This window comes from Branchiostoma floridae, chromosome 19 (genome assembly GCF_000003815.2).
Source record: "Branchiostoma floridae strain S238N-H82 chromosome 19, Bfl_VNyyK, whole genome shotgun sequence".
NCBI lineage: Eukaryota > Metazoa > Chordata > Leptocardii > Amphioxiformes > Branchiostomatidae > Branchiostoma > Branchiostoma floridae.
In genome coordinates this window covers 1,366,453-1,386,344 of record NC_049997.1, presented here as the reverse complement: position 1 = coordinate 1,386,344, position 19,892 = coordinate 1,366,453, and the positions used below count along the sequence as shown (strand labels likewise).

Sequence of the window (19,892 nt, the reverse complement as noted above, 5' to 3'; positions counted from 1 at the left end):
TCAAACTCAAGTTAAGACCTTGTATGTTGAGTCTTGTGAAGTTGGCGTTGGTTGGACACTTCAGAGAGAAAGGAGGAACATTCCATCATCGTGGTTCAGCCAGCTGGATCCGGTTCCCCCCCGGCAGGTACCCTGATTGACTCACCAGTCAATTAACATTAAAAAACTTGTTAACACGCCCATGCCAGTGTCCCTCGCTATTCCTTTTAATCAAAAACACAACACTCGCGAGAGGAGCACACTTTCCAGAGGCCTCTATTCCAACTGGACATCAGATAATTGATGAGTCATCTCGGTGATTGACAGGTGCTCGGCACAGCTAAAAACAAAGTACTACCCCCGAGGGGACAGGTTGCTATGGCAACTGCATATTTGAGAGGTAAAACCTGTTCAGCTGCTTCATCTTAAGAGAATGTGTCAGAAGAACTATATTTCCGACCAAGGCAACCTGCGCGAAAAGAGGTGAATAGATCTCTTTGCTGCACCTGTAACACGGGCGGCTTCTGTTGGAGTTCCCTCGCGACGTCTTGCCACTCGTGTCTCTGCCCTGTTGGGTTCTGGGAAAATTACCTTTTATCTGGGAAGCAGACTTTTCCAGAGAGACGTCTGACGACACGCCGGTCTGTTTTCTGAAGCTCCAGTAGGGAGGTGTCCGACCCCATTAAGGTATGTGTCATCATAGTGATGCCTCAATATGTATGTCTCTCGTCTTAGTCAGCTTTTCAACAGAATAATGATATCATTTTACATCTATTAAGAAGGAGAAGAAGACAGTCATATCAGATATGAAGACTTTGAATTGTTGTCTTTGTGCGGTAAGACCTTTTCCTCTGTCTTACAGTGAGCGCCTACAGGTGACGTCATAATGGACTATAAGAAACAGTCCTTCATTTTAACGGAATCTCAACCCCAGAAGCGGGTGCTATTGTCTAAAAACCAACATTTTCTGAAAACGAAACCGACCAAATTTTCTATTACGGATTAACAAAGAAATGAATAATCTATAACCCAGTAACCATTGTGGGTTATTGTCATTGCATATGTCACCATACGCGTGTCACCATAGGACAATTACATAACACCTAGGTCGGTTTTTGGCGCGAAGCAAGAAGGAAATCAATCAATCAAGGCTAAAAATTGATGAATAACTATTCATAGACACGCCACAAACATTATTTTCAAGACAGGCTCTAGATTTCCCAACATTCCGCCCATTTTTCTGAGGGCACTGTTTTCAATCTTAAGTTAGGGTTTCCATTTAATAATTACAGTGTATTTTTTACCCAAAGCAATTGGAAGATGAAGTTGCCAAGACAGTGGTATCTAAAAATACACTGCAAAAACGATATCAACTTCAACCCAGTATTTTGTAACATTACCCCATTTGACGTTTGTCCAATGGTTGTTCGATATAATATGCTACTCCAGGCTTTGATTTATTTGGAGGGTATTCGAGGGGTATCGGCAAATTTGCTGCTGTATAATGCAACTGCTATCAAGTCCAAAGTCAATGTTACGTCGCCAATAGTTGTTTGGATTCAGAAAACATCAGCAGCAGAGCCAGGACATGCTCCTTTAGAATTGAGCCTTCTTTAAAGTCCTAAGAGATTACAAATTGGATGGGCGTTGACAATGGTAAGGCAGGCACATTCTAAAGATGGGATGTTGGACTTAAGATATCTAAAAAGACAAGTTTGTAGCCCTAATGACTCATATGATGGTAAAATGTAAGTATGGATATGTTATAGGGTCTAAAAAATAAGTTTCAAACGCATTGGAAAAAGTTCAGTATCTACATCTACATCTACATGGTGGTACCCCCAAAAGGCCCCGCGTGGGGTATCGTGTGGGGGTGGGGTGGGGATGTGGGGGGTGAGTCTCCCGGGTTAGGGCGGGCAGGCCGCCTGCCTGGCACGGAAGCACTCAACGTTGGGAGCACTTACAACTGTGCCAGGCAGGGCATTCCACTCAGGTATTGTGCGCGGAAAAAATGAGTTTTTTTAAATGTCTGTACGTGCGAAAATGGGTTGGTATTTGTAGTTGTGACTACCCCAGGTGCGCTCTTGGGCAGGCTTGAGAATATTGTTGGCGTCTATATTAATATTATTATTGACTACTTTATAGAAAAAGGTATCTATCATCCGAGAGGGCATGTCAGATAGGCTTGCGAATTACTGCAGGGAAGTTGTCTGTTCACGCTGGGCCGAAATAACGTTCGGTTGTGTTCCGGACCGGGTGATAATTAAGGGTTAATGACCTGCCCGAGGTGTGTATGGTGTCATAACGCCTGGTCCTTTGCTATAACCACCGAATAAAACCACCGAGTGAGCGAAGATTTGCATCGACACTGGTGCCCGGTGTCGATGCAAATTGACACCGGCGCCGGTGTCGATTTATTCTGACCAATCAGAAAACACCGGAATCTATGTGTTGCGGCGTCAGAACCAACGTGGGCCTTCTGATTTGTCCGCGGTGCCTGGCTATACGATAATTAGGCCTAATTTATACTTGTCATTTTAACTGTAGTACTACACTGTAGTATTATACTCATGTAAATAGCAAAGCCATTAACGTGGTAGCCTACAAAGCCTTAGTGAGATCCACTCTTGTATACGCCAGCATAGTGTGGGATCCTTACACTGCCAAGGACACCACTACTGTAGAGAAAGTCCAGCGCAGAGCAGCTAGGTGGGCACGCCACCGTTTCCGTCAGTCTTCAAACACCGGGGACAAGATAAGAACTCTCAAGGGGCACTTTGCAGATACGCCGCACACGGGCAAGACTCTCTTCTACAAGTTCCACCATGGAATGGTCACCAACAGAATTTACCACACTTTTTAGCTGACCCAAACGTCAGACAAGACAGTCTCATCCCCTGTTTTACAATATTTCTCTAGGTAGAACACAGTACAGACGGATGGCCTTCTTTCCACGAACTGTATCTGAGTGGAACTTGTTTCCTGTATGTAGAGATGGTGACTGCCAAATCCCTGGAATCCTTCAGGGATAAGGTGGCATATCTACACTAACACTTACAGTAGACTCCCAATTTCAAAAACTACCATTACCTTAAACATTCTGTATCAGCACTTCAGCAAGTGTGGCAGAAACACCAATGGGATGATGGCGGCCACCTAAACACAAAAGAAGAATATCAAACACGTCCAAACAGCGGGGCTGCCGCAAACTTACTTTGGGCAAAGCGTACAGAGTTTAATCAGTTATTGTAGTCGCATTAGCTGAGTTATGTGTGAACTAGGTCATCTTTTGTCATGTAAGAAAATTACAGTGCATCTTGCCTGAGTGTGTTTACAGCCCTCAGGCATTTGGAATGGATGTGAAGACGAAGGATAATCACTGCGCATAGAATATTTGAAGAAATGTCATACGTTTCAGATGTTGTCCGACATCATTCTTCAGTGAACCAAAATATGTCGGACCACATCTGAAACGTCTGGTGTTTCTGAAAATATTGTGCAGTTGTGTTGATTGAATTGAAAGTATTATCCTTCATTTCTGGACGCCAAATCTTCACAAACGTATCTGCAGAAAAGTTGAATGCTATTGAAAGCACCCTTATTACTGTGAAATCGTCAAATTGGTACACCTCACAGTCACAGTGTGGGGCCATTTGGTGGAACTGCAGGGTGGTTGATCCAGACCCAAGAGGCCCTGGGTTTGAAACCTTTTATGCTACCGATCTTGTGCCTTGTGCTCTTGTGAATGGCACTTTACGAGAGTAACCTCACTTCACTCAGGTGTAAAGCTAAGGGCACAACCCGCCGTACGTGCAATTTGTCTTTACGTTTTTTTGGGAGGCTACGTCCACCACGTTTTTCTGAAGATGTTCAGGCTATACAGGGCAGGTGCGTCACCTGTACTGGCACCAATCCGCAGCCCGATGGCACACAAAGTTTTGCCTGCACGTAAAGTTCTACGGCGTATCTGCGTGCTCCAAAATCCGTCGGATTCGGTACGAGTTCGTACGGAGGCGGTACTCACCACTTATGGATCCCAAAAGATTGCCCACGTTTTGGCACGTAGACAGCACGTATTTGCACGTGCGGCGGGTTGTGCCCTTAGCTTAAAAGTGCGCACCTGACTTCGGCTTGGGGTGGTAAAGGCGGGATAGAATGAGGTAGAAAATGGTCAGACGTTTCAGGTAGCGTCCATAGTTGGAGTTTAAAATCTGCATTGACGAAATTTAGTGGATGCTGATGAAAAATGAAACGTAGTGACATGCTCTCTAGCTTATAGGCTAAAACGTTTGTACAAGACAGTACGGAATCTGTAATTGTGCAGCATTGTTCGACACAAATTTAAACTGCCTCACTGTCTCCTTAGTGTGTTCAGGACAATGGATTTACAGGTGCAGTTATCCTCAAGATAAAAGATACAGTAACCATGTACAACAGCCAAAATAATGGTTTTGACAAGTGTTTGGGCCTTATCCTCACTAATAATCGTCTGCATCTATGCCTACTATGTGCAAAGTTAATTGTTGTTCTTAATTTTGTTTATCACAGATCCATGATGTGGACACACAGTTTACTGGTTATCTTCGTCTTCTGCTGTTTCCAACTGAAACAGACACCAGGTATGGGTTAGCGTTAGCGGTACCAAATCAAACCGCCCATTTCTTACGCGAACTACCTGTTCGAGTTTACTAGTACTGGAGAACGGCAGTAGACCGTCGGAAGCGATGTGAGGTCCATTTTCAGTGTCGAGCTTCGGTCTTGTACATAACATGACAGCCATTGCCTATTGTTTCATAATCCTATCAGTCTTAGAAAACTACGAGTACATATACATGTCTGAAATTCACGTGTACGAAGTGAAATGTAAACTTTGTTCAACTTGTTCGGCACAATTGTCCTGTGACATCTGACAGATTTAAGCGTATTCTGTTATGATAACTGGGACATAACAGAATTTTGCACTTGAGACAAACGTAATTACATATGGATTAACTTTTACGTGTCTGCGTCTTTTTCAGCCGCGTCTAACACCACGGCCGCTCCCGCCACAAACACCACGGCCGGTGCCTCCCTGGCAGGGAACACAACAGGTTCTCAGGTCAAGACCAGTGCAGTAACTAACTACTGTCCCTCCACCTTTAACCTGACCGGATCTAATGGAACCTTCACCAGTCCCATGCACCCATCGCCGTACCCGCTCAATCACGTCTGTCGATGGGAAATAACTGTGGACCCCGGCAAGATAGTGCAGCTGAGCTTTTCCGCGGCTTTCAATGTGGAGGGCGGCAAGGGCACGTGTTGGGACAGTGTGGAGGTGTATGGGGGCACGCCGACACTGGGCTACCTTATCGGTAAGTTTCACGTCTGATCTGCTGATGACACGATACAAACTGAAGTTGGTATCTCACTAGACATAGTGAAGTGCAAATTATTCAGATTTGGATTTAATTAGCATACTTAATGAAGAGAATGTATATTTACAGTGTTTCCAATATGAGACTCAAATACATGTAATCTATGTAGTTTGTGACAGGTGGAAGATAAGCAGATTCTATTTATGCAAATTAGTCCCCAATTTGCATAAATAATGAGCGAGTGTCCAAATTCTTCTTAGTACATGTTGTAAATGATTCGGCTGTCAACATTGTGACCTGTGTAAGTTAGTGAAAGGTGTACATAAGCAAGCATAAATCATGCAGATGTGACAGTCATTTGCATAATCAGAATATTTCATGGAGGTATGAGGTCCCCGAACGCTTGTTAGAATAGCTTTACACTGTCCTGCAAATTCCAGCTGTCTTTTTCTGTATGAAGCTGCCTCAGATTCTTGTTATCGGGTTGTTTGATTGGACCCTGCTTAGAATTTCTACAACTTTATCGAGCAGCGATCTACGACGATCTACTACGGCTAAACCTAACCCTCATTCTTATTGTCTCTCCAGGAAAGTACTGTGGCACTGCAGCCCCTCCACCATTGACTACTACCACAAACGTCATGACAGTCATATTCAAGTCTGACGGCTTCCAAACAGAGCCTGGATTCCGGGCTACCTTTGTTGCAAAGGAGAAAAGTAAGGAAACATTGACCATGCCAACTCCAATTGTTATCATAAATCATTTCTTAAATCGATATATACCGACCCATATCATTGGAATAAGAGTATCCAGTGAATGCTGATGGTCCCAAAAGAATGAGTTGTCAGTCACCCTCAAGTCTGTATTGTTTTAGCTCAGGTAAACTTTGAGGCTGATGAAGTAGTATTCTCATATAGAGAATTAGGCTGTACATCGGTGGGGCAAAATAAAATAAATAAGAAAAAAAAAACCCTTCTCGGCAAACTTTACCTAAAACAATACAATACAATACAATACACTTAAATATATGTCAGTGAGGTGTAAGAGGTATAAGCTTTTGAAGGTGCCCAAAGGATTGTGTGGTATTCAGCAATTTAACTGAAATACTAGAAAAATGTCAGCAGACATGTACACAGTGCCTTTGGTGTAGCTGACAAGGAGCTTTTATCAGATATTGCTGATCAATAAAAATGTGTACACATTCTTCCTTTTTCATTATATCGGTACTTATTATAAATAAATAGATTGCTACTTCAATAATAGTTGTTGTAAGCTCTGTATTTTCTCTGTTCTCAGAGAAAAGTAACTGCAGCCCCGGGTACTTCCGCTGTGATGACGATGTGACGTGCGTGGATTCCTGGAGACGCTGTGACGGCAGGAAAGACTGCTTCGACAACAGCGATGAAACTGGATGTGGTGAGTCTTAGAAAGAAGGAGATATGGAATAACAGTGATATCCTACCTTATGACACACATCATGTAGCAAGACACCAACTGTTTTCATAATGTCTCATCACACAAATGTACTTCCAAATCTTCTCTTAACGTTACAGTCACTGTGATAATGTGTAAAGACACAAATTGACCTAGACCATGTTATAGCATACTGGCATGTAATGACAAAATTTACGGTCCTTGCTTTTCTAGAATGTCAGAACCTCCCTTCAGAGTTCCTCTTCTGTAAGGGACTGGGATATAGCAAGACGACTTTACCCAACCCATACATGCATCAGAACACAAGTCAAGCCACAGCCTCCAGCCAGGCCAGAACCATGCAGCGACTCGAGTCTGCTACCGACCCTGTCTGCCATCCGGACTTCAACCTTTTCGCTTGTGCCATGATCTTGCCAAAATGTGATTTAAAAGGGTAAGCTATTAACAAGAGAACACGTTCCTGTACTGTGCCATGATTGTATAAAAGACTCTCTCCTTTGTTTATCACACTATTATCTTTTTTCTACATTGCCTGGTCAGCTATTTTTGTTTCATGTTATACCGGTCTTCCTCCTACATGTATTTCAAAATGACACATTTTGTGTTAAACAAACAATCATGCACATATACGCATATATACGAGTAATTATTCTGGATTAGTACACTCACCAAGTATAGATTGTTTAACAATCCGTTATTTGCCATACATTGTACCAGACCTGATACAATCGTTGTATGATAAACTTGATTTGACTATTTGTCCCCCAGCCCCCGGCAGCTGCTGCCCTGCCGTACCCTGTGTGAGGAGGTGACAGCCTCCTGTCGGCCGCAGGCTGTCTCACACACCAACGGGTCCTGGCCCTTCCCAGACTGCTCACGCTTCCCCTACCCAAGTGCTAACGTGTCTTGTTTGAACGCTCCAATGCCTGGGAATGGTAGTGAGTATCCGATCTTCAACATATTTAGATTGTAACTAAAGGATTCACTATGCTGCGAAATGAACCAACACATGACATTTTGCAATCATTTACATTGTATCGCAAATCTATGGACAAACTTGGTATACAGCTGTCTATAGATGAAACATTTGGTAGTATATGTACTACTTTTCACATTGATGAATGATCAAAAAGAGAGTATGACACTGACTGATCTTTTAGGCAGATAGTAGTGCAGATGGTAGTACAACAGGTTTACTCCTTTCCACCTACTTTTACTCTATGAGTCAATGATGAAAGACCTGACAAGTCTTAAACATTCCACCCACAGATTGTTACTATGGAGACGGTACCAACTACCGGGGACGTGTGGCCAAGACAAATGATGGACAAGTCTGTGCGAAGTGGTCTGATGATGGTGATTTCTACACGTCCCGGTTTCCCTGGGCTAACCTGCAGGAGAACTACTGTAGGAACCCTGATGGTGACAACAGACCATGGTGTCTGTCCACAGCTGGGGTTCAGGTATCCTGTGAACTGCCCAGATGTGGAGGTGAGAGAAAGTTTGGGTTCAGGGGGAAGGATGAGAGAAGTCTCTAGGTCTTTTTTAAAGCCATTTGTTTGATAATTTGATATCATTGGTTATTTTATCATATACTATTAGTCAGACAATTGTCGATCAATCAGAAGGCTGCATTTTCTCCATAAGCTAGGTCATTAATATCCCATATACGACCCGCATCCGGGTTATAGGTCTCGTTCTCAGGGTATTGACAACTATTAGTGAATAAAAGGAATCCTTACAATGCTGGGAGGAGAGCCACAAAATGGAGCGCGGTTCACAAAGACAAACAAAACATGCGAATAGATCTCAAACAGTGATGTTACGGCAGGTGCAGGGAGTGGTGGTGAGATGTTATCGCCCAGGCACACAGTTAAGATGGTTTGAAAGGTAGGGACGGCAAGAAGCCGCCCCGGCCAGCAAGAAAAAGAATAATTGTTTTTGGCTTGTGTTTACATTTTTTGAACTGCACTTTCTGTATGCTCAGCCAGAGAAGCAGTGCAGTCCCTGTGTGGACTGACCTTGTTTTATATCTTTCCCATATCCCAGAAAAAACATGCCCCGACCCTGGTCCACCACGGTATGGCACCAGGAGTCCAAAGAAGGCTAATTACCTGAGTGGTGACAAGCTGACCTTCAGCTGCTCAGCTGGCTACATCCCCGTGGATGGCTCTCTCAGGTCCACCTGTCAAGGTGATGGAACCTGGTCCAACGAGCCGCCCACCTGTGATGGTAATTATGTTGGTCCTGTGGGGTTAGAAAAATAATCTTATGGGGAAAGTTATAAGAAAATCCTGATGGATTCCAGATTTTCCACTCCATTACTGTTGTTTTTGCACTGGCTGGAGAATAAAATAGCAAAGTGCCATTCATCAAGTAGCGTTAGTATAGTTACTGTTACAGTTCTGTAGTAGTACCCATTAACATACATACATCAAAGACCGGAAGTCGGGACCAGGCTAGTACACATTTCACTTCATAGAGCCCTATCTAAGTAACATAGCTTGTTCTAAGTTCTCAAAATCAATACCAGAGTCTCTAGTTTAAGTGTTTCTAAAAGTCAATACCAGAGTCTCTAGTTAAAGTGTTTGCAAAAGTCAAACTTCTGCAATGTACGCGACCAAAAAGATCTGATAATACAGTACCAGAACCACCCAGTACTAAGGGATGTGTTTCTTCATGCTAGTGGACCATGAGAGTAACCTGCTGACTGACTTGTTTGAGCGTAACCAGTACAAAGTGGAGACCAAGCCACACCTGGACATCACCATCTCATCATTCCAAGCACGCATCAACAACATCGTTGACACAGTAAGTCCAGTAACTTGTACTGTATAAACGACAAGTGTTGAAAAGTCCCAAAAGGTGCAAATTACTGATGTCACAATATAGTTAGTAATTCAACTCTGTAATAGGCAAATGCAGATCGCGTAGCGCAGCGGCAGTGTGTTTGGCTCGGGACCGAGAGGTCTTGAGGTCGAATCCAGCTGCGTGTCGCCGATCTTGTGCCACACGACTTTCCTCACTTTACTCAGGTGAAAATGAGTACCTAGCTTCGTCTAGGGCCGTCCCTCAGATAGGACCTTCAATGGAGGTCCCGTGTTTGGGGACAGCCACACCCTACGCACATTAAAGAACCCACCACATGTGCGATGGTGCGGTGTGAGTGGTTCAAAACCTACAATCCCTGGCCACACCTGGGGCAATTAATGTTGTATTGAGGTCATTTGACGCTATATACAGGCTGCCATTTCAGACCCTTGCGGCTTAGCCTGTCTATTGTAAGCTCCTCACATTTCAGCCCCTGGCTGCGAGAGTGAGTAGTCGGCCCATACAATACAATACAATACAATGCATTGGGAGACTATATATTAAACACTACAGCCACCTGTGCACTTAGCAGGTGCCACAGATATCTGCCATAAAGCCATCTTACTGTTACACGAACATTGCACTGAACACAACTGATTTGTCAACAGAAAGTTCTAATTCAAAGTAAATTAGACAGAATGATTTTGAGTAATATCTGATAACAGATTTCATTAACAAACCAGTTTAGACAATGAAAGAAAGCTGATTATATGCAGCAATGTTTACTGTCCTAAACTCATAATATATTGCATTACCACAAACAAACTCCAGCTGCCTTAACTACGTCTGACGTTTATTTCTTCATAGAATGAGAAAGATGAGAGAGTCATGGTGGACATTTCTCTAAATGTGGTAAGTTATTTCTCAAGTTTGGTAGGCAGGTGTTGGTGGCTGGTGGTATTCATTTTAAGATCATATTTCTGAATGCAATGGTATGCAAATGCACTGTACGTATAGAATACAACGTCAGAATCTGGTATTCCAATGTTTGATACCGGTGCACGGGAACAGTGCATTTGTGTCACTCAATGGAAGCAGGGTTCTCCCCAGAATTTTTTAGTATAGTGGAGGGGCTGGCAAAAATAACCTGAACCAACGCGCTGCGCTTTCATGAAAATGAGTTCATTTTGCAATGACAGAGGGTGTCAAAAACTACAAGTAAAATATATTTCAGTGATTCCTTTGTTTTGAAGTGGCAAAACGACAATTGTTTTCATCATCGCCCATTCACAAGTTTTTGCAGACAATGCCGACTGGAAAAGTGATGCCACTTGGCATAAAAATCTGTGAATTTTCATTAATTTTAGCAAAACTAACCAAGAAAATAGGTAAAAAACACTAAATTTCAAAAGGAGTATATTGGAGCTGGGCTAGGAGTATAGTGGAGGGCCTCCATTATTCCATCCTCTGGGGAGGACTCTGAGAAGCCTGTGCAATACTGCAAAATATGGACACCAGTATGGACCAATATTCTTGCCAAGGTATGACATTAATATCAGTATGAACTAAGCAGACAGCTGCTTACATATCAATCATATCTGTTCCCAACAGGACTGGGAGGATCCCCGACTGGCTTGGATAGAACAGGAGTATAATGACATCAAGAGTCTGTTCCTGCCAGTCACAAGGATCTGGAAACCAACTCTTCTACTCAGGAAAAAGTGAGTGGATAGTATATCTTTATATCTTTAATAGCACTGTCATCTGCATTCTGCTGGAAATAATCACCATCATCTTTGATCAACGTGCTTACACACGACGGGGTTATACCGCCCCTTACTGCTGGAAAACAAAATCTTAATCCCTGTCATTTGACACTTTTCCAGTGCGGACACTAACTATAAAAGTCTTCCAGCATCAAAAGTGCTTGTGACCAGTGAGGGCCATGTCAACTGGACCGTGGAGGCTCTGACCACGACAACCTGTACCCTGGATCCCTACCTCTTCCCTGTGGACACCATGAAGTGTCCCATCTGTTTTGAATCCAGTATTTCTGCAGGGGAGCAGCTCCAGTGTCCCAGTGCTGAAAGGCCAGGTTATAATGGCTGTAAGACACAAACTAAGATCACAGCTGGCCAGTGGACAGTCGTTGCATATCTCCAAGTGGAAGCTGGAAAAGGCTGCATGATGCTGGACTTCACCAGAGACCCTATCTACCACATCGCCACCACCATCTCACCCTGCATCATACTGGCAGTGTTGATGGTCATCACCTTTGCCACCCCCATCGAAAAGAGCGATCGGATCGGCTTTGGCATAACCATCCTACTAGCCATGGTGGTGTCCTTAGTGGTCATCACAGACTTCCTTCCTGTCAAGGACAAGATGCCATTTATTGGTATGATAAAACTCACTCCCTTCTGTCATTACCCCACAATGTGGTGTCGTGTGTGGCATAACTGGTAGTGTGTTGGGCTTGGAATCTAGACCCAGTGTTGTGACCTTGAGAAAAGTAAATAACTTTCCCTGTGCAGCATGACCGAGATATCTAGATGATGCCTGGCAGGGCAAATACATTCCAGACAACAAAATACAAAACAAGAAGCTGTAGGTTACATACTCCATGACGTATTTATATTTTCTACCTTCAATTTGGGCTGTGATACAAAAAGTTACCCTGAAAACAATTTTTGTGCATCATCTTGCAACTACGAGCAGACAATATGCCAAACTACATACGAATACAGCAGAGTGAATATAGAGATCATACAGCTGTGAACAGGCATCACATCATCCAACTACACAATGTCGTACAATACTTTGTCAGAGAATACCCTCCACTCTGGTGTAATAAGACGAAGCAAAGTTTGGGACTTAAAGATGTTAGTTCAGTCCCCACGCTTGGGTGTTAAAACCACTTGTTTTGAGGATATAGGAGAATTCTTTTCATACAACCAGCAGGTACTTACATTGCTTACGTTTCGATGTCTCTCAGACACCTTCCTCAGAGCTTCTAACTGGAGTTCTGGAATCTGAGAGACATTGAAACGTAAGCAATGTAAGTACCTGCTGGTTGTGTAAAAAGCATTCTCCTATATTCTACCAACCTGATGAAACTATTTTGGGAACCACTTGTTGTTTTGTTGTGCAGCTGTGGTGATCATCGTGTGCATGGGGCTGATTGGTCTCTTCATGCTGTTCACCTGTGTCATCATCAACCTGAGCAGCAGGACAGGAGACCTGCCTCCCTGGGCACGGAGGTGGGTCTATTGTAATATACACAGGGCTCCAAATTCATTTTTGGGATTAGGTGCACTGCTGCACCCAGCTTAAAAAATTGGGTGCCACAAAAAATTTAAGTAGAATGTCAGAAAAACCTAATTTCAAAACTTAGTTGCTATCAAATTCTTAAACAAGTACCATGAAAGACATTTTTATTATCTTTCTAACACTGAGATGTCAAGAATATGATGTATACTAGTATATTACTTTTATATCGTTACATACATAAACCCAAGAAAATATTTGGGTGCACCTTGTGCACCCACAGAAAATAATTGGGTGGACAGGTCCAATTTTGGGTGCACCTGGGTGCACATGCACCCACTATTTTGAGCCCTGATACATGTAGTAGAAAAATGCGATGTTAATGTTCAGTTACACAAAAATTGTACTAAAACCTCCATTCAACTACAACTTACTATTGGTTTGGTAGAAGATAAAAGGGATGTATATGGTAACGTGTAAAAAGTTAAATGCACTGGAATATCAAGGGTGGCCTTGCCTTTAGTTTCTTGGCACATACTGAGGAACTTACTGTATAAAAAAGACTTGGGCGTTTACCTCCCCAACCTAACTTGTCCTAAGTCAGGTACCCATGCAAACATGTGGGTGGAGTGAGGAAAACCGGATGAAGTGCCTTCTCAGGACACAAAGTCCAGCAAGGAATCAAATCCTCTCGATCTCATGTCAACTAGCCTACTAGCCATTGGTTATTTCAAGCCAAATGTTGACAAAGGTCAGATAAAAAAATGAAAAAAAGTTGTAATTTGTTATGTTGGAAAGAGAAATCAAGCAAATCACACAACTACAGTACAGCCTTGGAAAAAATATCTTGTGTTTCAGGTCCTGAACAAAATAAGGATCTGCAGGTAGGGATTGTGTTGTTTTTCAGCAGGAGGCATCTGGTGTTTTCAACATGATATCTATAATATGTACTTGTGCTTGTACAATGAACTGAACAGAGAAGTACAATGCTTAATACATCCTACAACAGCTACTCAAAGCCTTAATCAGTTAACAGTGTGAAATGCAGGACATCTATCAAAAAAGATTTGTACGACTACATGGAATTCTGTTTTCAATTCTCATCACTCAGATGCCAGATCCAAAAATTTTCTTGCTAGCAGTCAACCCACAATAAAGATTGGTTCGGCGGGATTTTGCTTGGGTTGCAACCAAAAGCACAACATTTCTCTTCTTACATGTAGGCCACAATCACTTGTTCAAGTTGTTGATCATATGCAAAATTGGTCACTAGTAGTAGTACAGGTTTGACTGTATGTACCACACATTATATTTTTGTATTGAGTTTCATTCCCTGCAATGACATGTCACGTTTGTGTGCTCTTTTGAACTGAAAACTTCAACTGATAATATCTGACCCCATTCCAGTGTCTTCCTGCGATACTTGGCCACCTTCCTACTGTTTGGGGACCTGAGTGCCAAAAACCCGACTCCTGAACACAAGGAAAGCGGTGGAAATGCCAACTTGACCTACCTCAATGGCAGCCTCGCTGTGGAACAAGAAACCCACACAAACACAGTGCCTCCGGTCAGACAGGCCCAGTCTGTGCGCGTCAAGTCTGCATCGGCGCCACCTGGCGCTCAGCTGGTACTGCAGACCACCCTGGAGAATCTGAGCCGGAGTGTGCAGGCGGAGACACACATGCTCCAAACTGTTCTCAACAAACTGGTGGAGGCTGACAGCGACGAGGAGGAGGGAGACTACCACAAGCTGGGCAGGGTTCTGGACAGGCTGTGTGTCATTCTCTACTTCATATGTGTGGGCGTCACCATCCCACTCGCCTTGTTCTTGGGCAGATAAAGAGATAATAAAGTTCTTTGCTACACAATTAAGTCTTCAGCTGCCAACGTTTTGGTAGTTGTTCTGCTGCCGTCTTCAGAGCAATGATGATTGGATCTACTTCCTGCTGCTAGCTAGTTGGCAATACAGGAAGACGAAAGTCAAAAATGACTCTTACTGTGGTGAGGGAATACAAGGTCAGGCAGTTAGTCCGCAAATAATGTCATCAGGTTGGTTGGACATAGGATATTGCAATTTTCTTTTGCACAACCAGGAATGTTTCTTACGTGCTTATGTGAACTTCTCATCAACCCCAGTGAAGAATTGAGACAAGGGGATCCAAAATTAGCCACCCTTGGCACAAAAGTGCCACCTACATGTAGTACATATACACTGCATCAGTGAGAAGCAGCACTCCCATCAGAAGCTCTGAGGAAGATATCTGACAGGTATTGAGACATAAGCAGATTAAAGACATTACTGGCTGTGGAGAAGAAAACTCCAATATCCTAGTAATCCTGCCATTTGGGACTGTGTTCTTCTCACTGTAGCATCACCTACAATACCAGTGGGAAGTAGATCCAGTCAACCGGATGTAGTCTGTGAAACATAAACTCTGCTGCCTGGGCTGTAACTGGCCCCTCCCTGCAGGAGGCCGGCGGATGTTGGATGGGCTGCTATAACTTAGTATAACATAAGCGAGATTTAACCAGGCTAAACAGGAGGAAGCTTTAGGCAGCAGATACTGGCAGCAGAAACTGGCAACTGAATTTTTGTTGTGAATAAAGAAAGAACTTTATCATCCATTGAGAAAAACCACAACAGTATGTTGTATATGACTTAAAGCTACATACTGCATTTGTTTGGGAACTTGGCAGACTTAGGTTAGGGTATGAAACGTCAGGCCCTGGGCAACCTAAGCCAAAGCTAGGTTGTCAATCACCATTTCAGGTTGCCCCTGTTGTAAGGCCAAAATTTCTGCATGGCTATATCAAGACAAAAACTTCAGATACAGGTATAATAGTTTATGCTCATGTCAGAATTATCTAATTTTAAGACAAGAAAAGAGGCAATCTGCAATATAAGTTGTGGCATGCATGTAGTTGATCATTTTCCAGTTGTTGTATATTCTTTACAGTATGGTTGCAATTTTTTTGAAAATGTAGGAAAAATGATGCACACACTGATGTCGTATAATCAAGTCAGTGTGGCCAGTTTGTCCAATGGGACTGAGTGTCCGGGTGACGTGAAAATTTTACATGTAACCGATAAATGTATTTCTAGCACACATACATTGTATGCCATGGGTAAATGTCCGAAAGTAATTATATGTTATTATTCACAGATGTATAGCTGACTACTCACAACCCCCTACAGCTGGTCTCCTAATAGAGAACTAGTCTTTGGCTGGTTTGCCAGTTTAAGCTGAATATTTTTACAGGAATGGCATTATTGTATCTATCACATATACGTTTATATATTCATGATGATGATGGGAGGGTGTCAGCTATTTTTCTGGTGTTTGAACCGTGTTTCATTTAGCTTTTACTAGTTTTAGACTAGAGTAGACACTTGTGATATTGTATTTTACACTGTTTGAATCTTTTATGTTACCTGCAATTAGCCCACGGGCAAGAATTTGCAATAAAACTTGTTATCAGCAGTATGTACATGTGTACATGTACACAATGCTCAATCTAGTATTGTTTATACAGCAGAGCATAGACATTATCAACAAAAATTTGTATAAGTAAATACAACATGTAGAGGTTCTTATATGTTCTATACCAATATTAATTCCTGTCTTGACTTTATGACGATGAGCATTGAAGTCATTTTGCCTGCATAGTTGCAGATGTAAGCTTTTATATATTGTAGATGTTAAACATATTTTCCATGGAACAGTTGGAAAATATTTTCAACATCTATAATACACGTAGTAAGAAGATGTACATAGTGTAGACTTTCATCGCATATTTCAGAGACAGTATTATCTGACACTTACGACTCTGTGTCCCGGCATCTGATAGTTGTACAAACCCATTTGACTTCTAACAAATCTTACATTATTAGGTCAGTTAATTGAACTGAAGTAGTCAGTGATGGCCAAAACTTTTGCATCTACATTTTCAACTTCTTGGTTGGCATTACCTTGATTTTGAGAGTCGGAAGCTATAGTTGCATAGCCTTAGTACCATCCTCTGTTGTGACCACAAGCAAAAGTATTGAGCCAGCAGTCACTATGGAGGATGGTGCTCAGGCTAATACAAAATGTAGTTGCAATGTGTAGTTTTGCAACCTATCACACATAAGCTTCTGTCCTTTACTTTGATCAGGGCTCAATAATACTTAAGTTTAAATTCAATTACCTAAAAATATTGCAAGCTGTCAGGAAATCTATCTGTTCTGGAAAATTCTGCAAATAACACATTTATGCTATAGTGTACTATATATCTGGTAGTCAAAATCATACAAGCTTTGTATCTTACAGTTACATTATGTGAATTTAAACATGTTTCTTTCATGCTTGAAAGAACTGTCTTCTATCACCATGTTCTGCAAGATGAAAGCAGGTATCTCACTGACCTGAGACTACTTTGCCACTGTCTATCGTGGCAACTTTGTGAATTATCGCCAATTTTTACACTGTTTGTCCCTCACCAGTGCTTGTTAGCAAGCCTCGATACCTGGTTCTGAACCGGCTGCCGTGTTTGACATTTGCTGTGTTTATCATTGAACTTAAATTTGTGAGATCATTCAACTTTAATTTGAAGTAATAATCAAATTCTCATTCAATTGCCTGGCAGCAGGATTCAAGAGCTGGAAACGTGGTCTTTCTTACAAATGTCTGTGTTCATCGCATGATACTATTAGCATTGAAGTTAATAGAAAATTGTTGCATTCTGGTGTCAATTTAACCTTAGTTAAACAAAGAATCTTACACAAAGTTACAGGGTTTTCATCATGATTTCTTCATAGTGCAGGGGGCCTCTTGGAGCGGCAAAGTCACGTGACAAGTAGCGCAGTCATGAACATTTTGGGGGAGGGGGGGTGCTTTTAAACATTGAGAAATTTACATGCTGCTTGCCTTAGTTTGCCCCTGGCCTTCACCTGATAAAATCAACCATTCCCAATTCATGTCATTTGTAGTTGTACTAATCTAAACAAATAGATCAGGGAGGTTGATGAATTTACTGTTAACCTAAGTATAACAAGCTTCTAGCATTTTGCTGGGACTCGTGGTGAGGATTTTCAATTAATTTCCCAACAACCCCATGGAGACCCCATTTTTATGTTTGTGAGCCACAAGGTGTGGTAACTTGCTATAAATTGCTTGCTGGCTATATGTCCTTGGACTTCAAGAACAAGTGTAGGTTTCTCCACAGAATCCACAAACACATGACTAAGAATTCTCCACTGACCACTGACCAGTTCTGCACACAAAGAAAACTTCCAATCATGACAAAGAGTCAGGAATTTCTGTGATAGATTTATTCATCTTCTCTTGAACCTAATCTTATTCCTAAGAATACTTCATGTTTATCTGCCATATGTTAAACTTCCCTACAGTCTGCTATTTCAATCCTGTAGCAATAGTAGCATACATATGTATGTTCTTGTCTGTTGATGAGGGGACAAGTTGTTGTCAACAAGACGAGTTCGAACAAAGTTGATGGTGTGTAATTCGTGGTATATCACATAACAGAGCAGCTATTTTTGTGTTGATGTAACGTTATGTTATCAGTCATCCTCATCCAGCGGAGGGATTCCGAGTTCCTCGTCTGACCACTCCTCTGCCCTTGGCCAAGGGAAATGACCCTAACAGCAACAAAAGCTACTATTACAAATAGCAAACAACAACATGGAAGGTCTCAAATACAAAGCTTAACCTTTAGCTTAACCCTGAAATTGTGTGTGAAAATTGAAACAATGGTCGAGACAAGGACGTGTTCAATTTCAGGGCCTTTACCTCACGGGCAGACTCATGTGAGAATTTGCTCTTAGTCTTACGCAATTGACTATAAGTTATATATACTGTGTACCATTTTGAGAACTTAATCTATGTTATACTATAACATTAGATTAAGTTCTCAAAATGGTACACAGTATTGATCTATATCAAAGTGTTGGTAAATTTCTCATAAAGATACTGGTGAAAACTACACAATGTTAGCATTTAGGGATAAAGTCCGAGGCAAGTCCAAGAGTACGGACATGCTAGTGCGCTCCTGTCTGTTGACAGTGGGGCAAAGTCAGTGGCATGTGACCAAATTCTCACAGGGCCTTTGAAGCCAGTTTACCTGTGTACCTTTGATGACATATTACCTAGAATTCCTGTTCCGGCATATGCATTTTGCTCTCTGTGACAAGGCTTATATGTGTGTATTGATGACAGAGCAAAAGTTTGCACAGCTTACCAAGATGTCCTCAGGAGAGTGCCATGTGTGCCACAGGATCCAGAACCAGAAAAACCCCATCAGAGCGTCAGCCCTTCTCTGCAGACCTGGTCTGGCGGTGATCATGCCTCGGTACGGGAACTCCAAACTGATAACACAAACAACTTACATGTACAACAGCCGAGAAAAACTTACGCCTACTTCATCATCATCATCATCATCTCCAGTACTGCTTATCCCACAACAATGTGGATTTATTAGCAGCTGCGCATGACGTAAGTGCATGTGAAAACTTCACCTAGACATAATGTATCAGGTATCCCTATCTTAACTGAAAGTTAAAGTCGTTACCCGGTACATGCAGCACTGGCCATATGGCTACTTTTTGGTACGCCGCGTGAAAAGCGAAGATCGGGACACAACAGGCAGACGCCTTCTCTCCTTTATCAGTGCGGCATCAGTAAAAAAACAACACGGCAACTTTCTCCTGTAGCTGGAGGTCAAATGCCCCCCTCCCCACATCGCTAAGAAAGAAACTAAAACCAACAAGTTACTTACTGTCTAACTTGTGATTTAAACGGCGCTCTTGTTGCCAGCATGCTTGCCTGTCCTAACCGGAGTATTGCCGGTCTCAGCATGTTGACAGGAAGGTGATTTTGCGACCAGAGAAACGATATTTTCGGGTCGCCGACGGCCGTAAAACAAGATGGCGAACTCTACAGTGACAGTCTCAGGCTATACAATTCACGTAGGAGGAAGATATAAAAATAAATTTATTATTTCCGCCAAATAATATCTATCAAAGAAAAAAAATCTTCACATCAGCCTTT

The 19,892-nt window shown here is 42.3% G+C and overlaps 2 protein-coding genes across 3 annotated transcripts; one reads left to right on the top strand and one right to left on the bottom strand.

The window, feature by feature from the left end:
- Positions 1-400: 400 nt before the first annotated feature.
- LOC118406754 lies at positions 401-17,198 on the top strand. Of its 2 annotated transcripts, none has more exons than XM_035807061.1 (15): positions 401-666; positions 4,528-4,598; positions 4,998-5,330; positions 5,922-6,050; positions 6,631-6,750; positions 6,982-7,201; positions 7,537-7,706; positions 8,038-8,259; positions 8,818-9,000; positions 9,455-9,579; positions 10,447-10,491; positions 11,191-11,300; positions 11,466-11,977; positions 12,731-12,839; positions 14,254-17,198. In XM_035807061.1, the coding sequence occupies exons 2-15, from the start codon at positions 4,532-4,534 to the stop codon at positions 14,684-14,686; spliced, it is 2,778 nt and encodes a 925-aa protein (XP_035662954.1). In that variant the 5' UTR covers positions 401-666; positions 4,528-4,531; the 3' UTR covers positions 14,687-17,198. The 2 variants fall into 2 exon arrangements, with proteins under 2 accessions (XP_035662954.1, XP_035662955.1); XM_035807062.1 differs by lacking the exon at positions 401-666 and adding an exon at positions 4,248-4,370.
- Positions 17,199-18,142: 944 nt separating this feature from the next.
- LOC118406758 (NADH dehydrogenase [ubiquinone] 1 beta subcomplex subunit 2, mitochondrial-like) lies at positions 18,143-19,808 on the bottom strand. Its single transcript, XM_035807067.1, has 3 exons — positions 19,621-19,808; positions 19,084-19,210; positions 18,143-18,484 (listed from the first exon to the last, which is right to left on the bottom strand). The coding sequence occupies exons 1-3, from the start codon at positions 19,698-19,700 to the stop codon at positions 18,407-18,409; spliced, it is 285 nt and encodes a 94-aa protein (XP_035662960.1). The 5' UTR covers positions 19,701-19,808; the 3' UTR covers positions 18,143-18,406.
- Positions 19,809-19,892: the final 84 nt, after the last annotated feature.

Coding starts and splice junctions, on each gene's coding strand:
- LOC118406754 (XM_035807061.1), top strand. CDS start 4,532: ATGATGTGGACACACAGTTTACTGGTTATCTTCGTCTTCTGCTGTTTC. Junction 7,707..8,037: donor TCCAATGCCTGGGAATGGTA/GTGAGTATCCGA, acceptor TTCCACCCACAG/ATTGTTACTATGGAGACGGT. Junction 10,492..11,190: donor TGGACATTTCTCTAAATGTG/GTAAGTTATTTC, acceptor TGTTCCCAACAG/GACTGGGAGGATCCCCGACT.
- LOC118406758 (XM_035807067.1), bottom strand. CDS start 19,700: ATGCTGAGACCGGCAATACTCCGGTTAGGACAGGCAAGCATGCTGGCA. Junction 19,211..19,620: donor TTTAAATCACAAGTTAGACA/GTAAGTAACTTG, acceptor TTGTGTTATCAG/TTTGGAGTTCCCGTACCGAG. Junction 18,485..19,083: donor ACTCTCCTGAGGACATCTTG/GTAAGCTGTGCA, acceptor TGTTGCTGTTAG/GGTCATTTCCCTTGGCCAAG.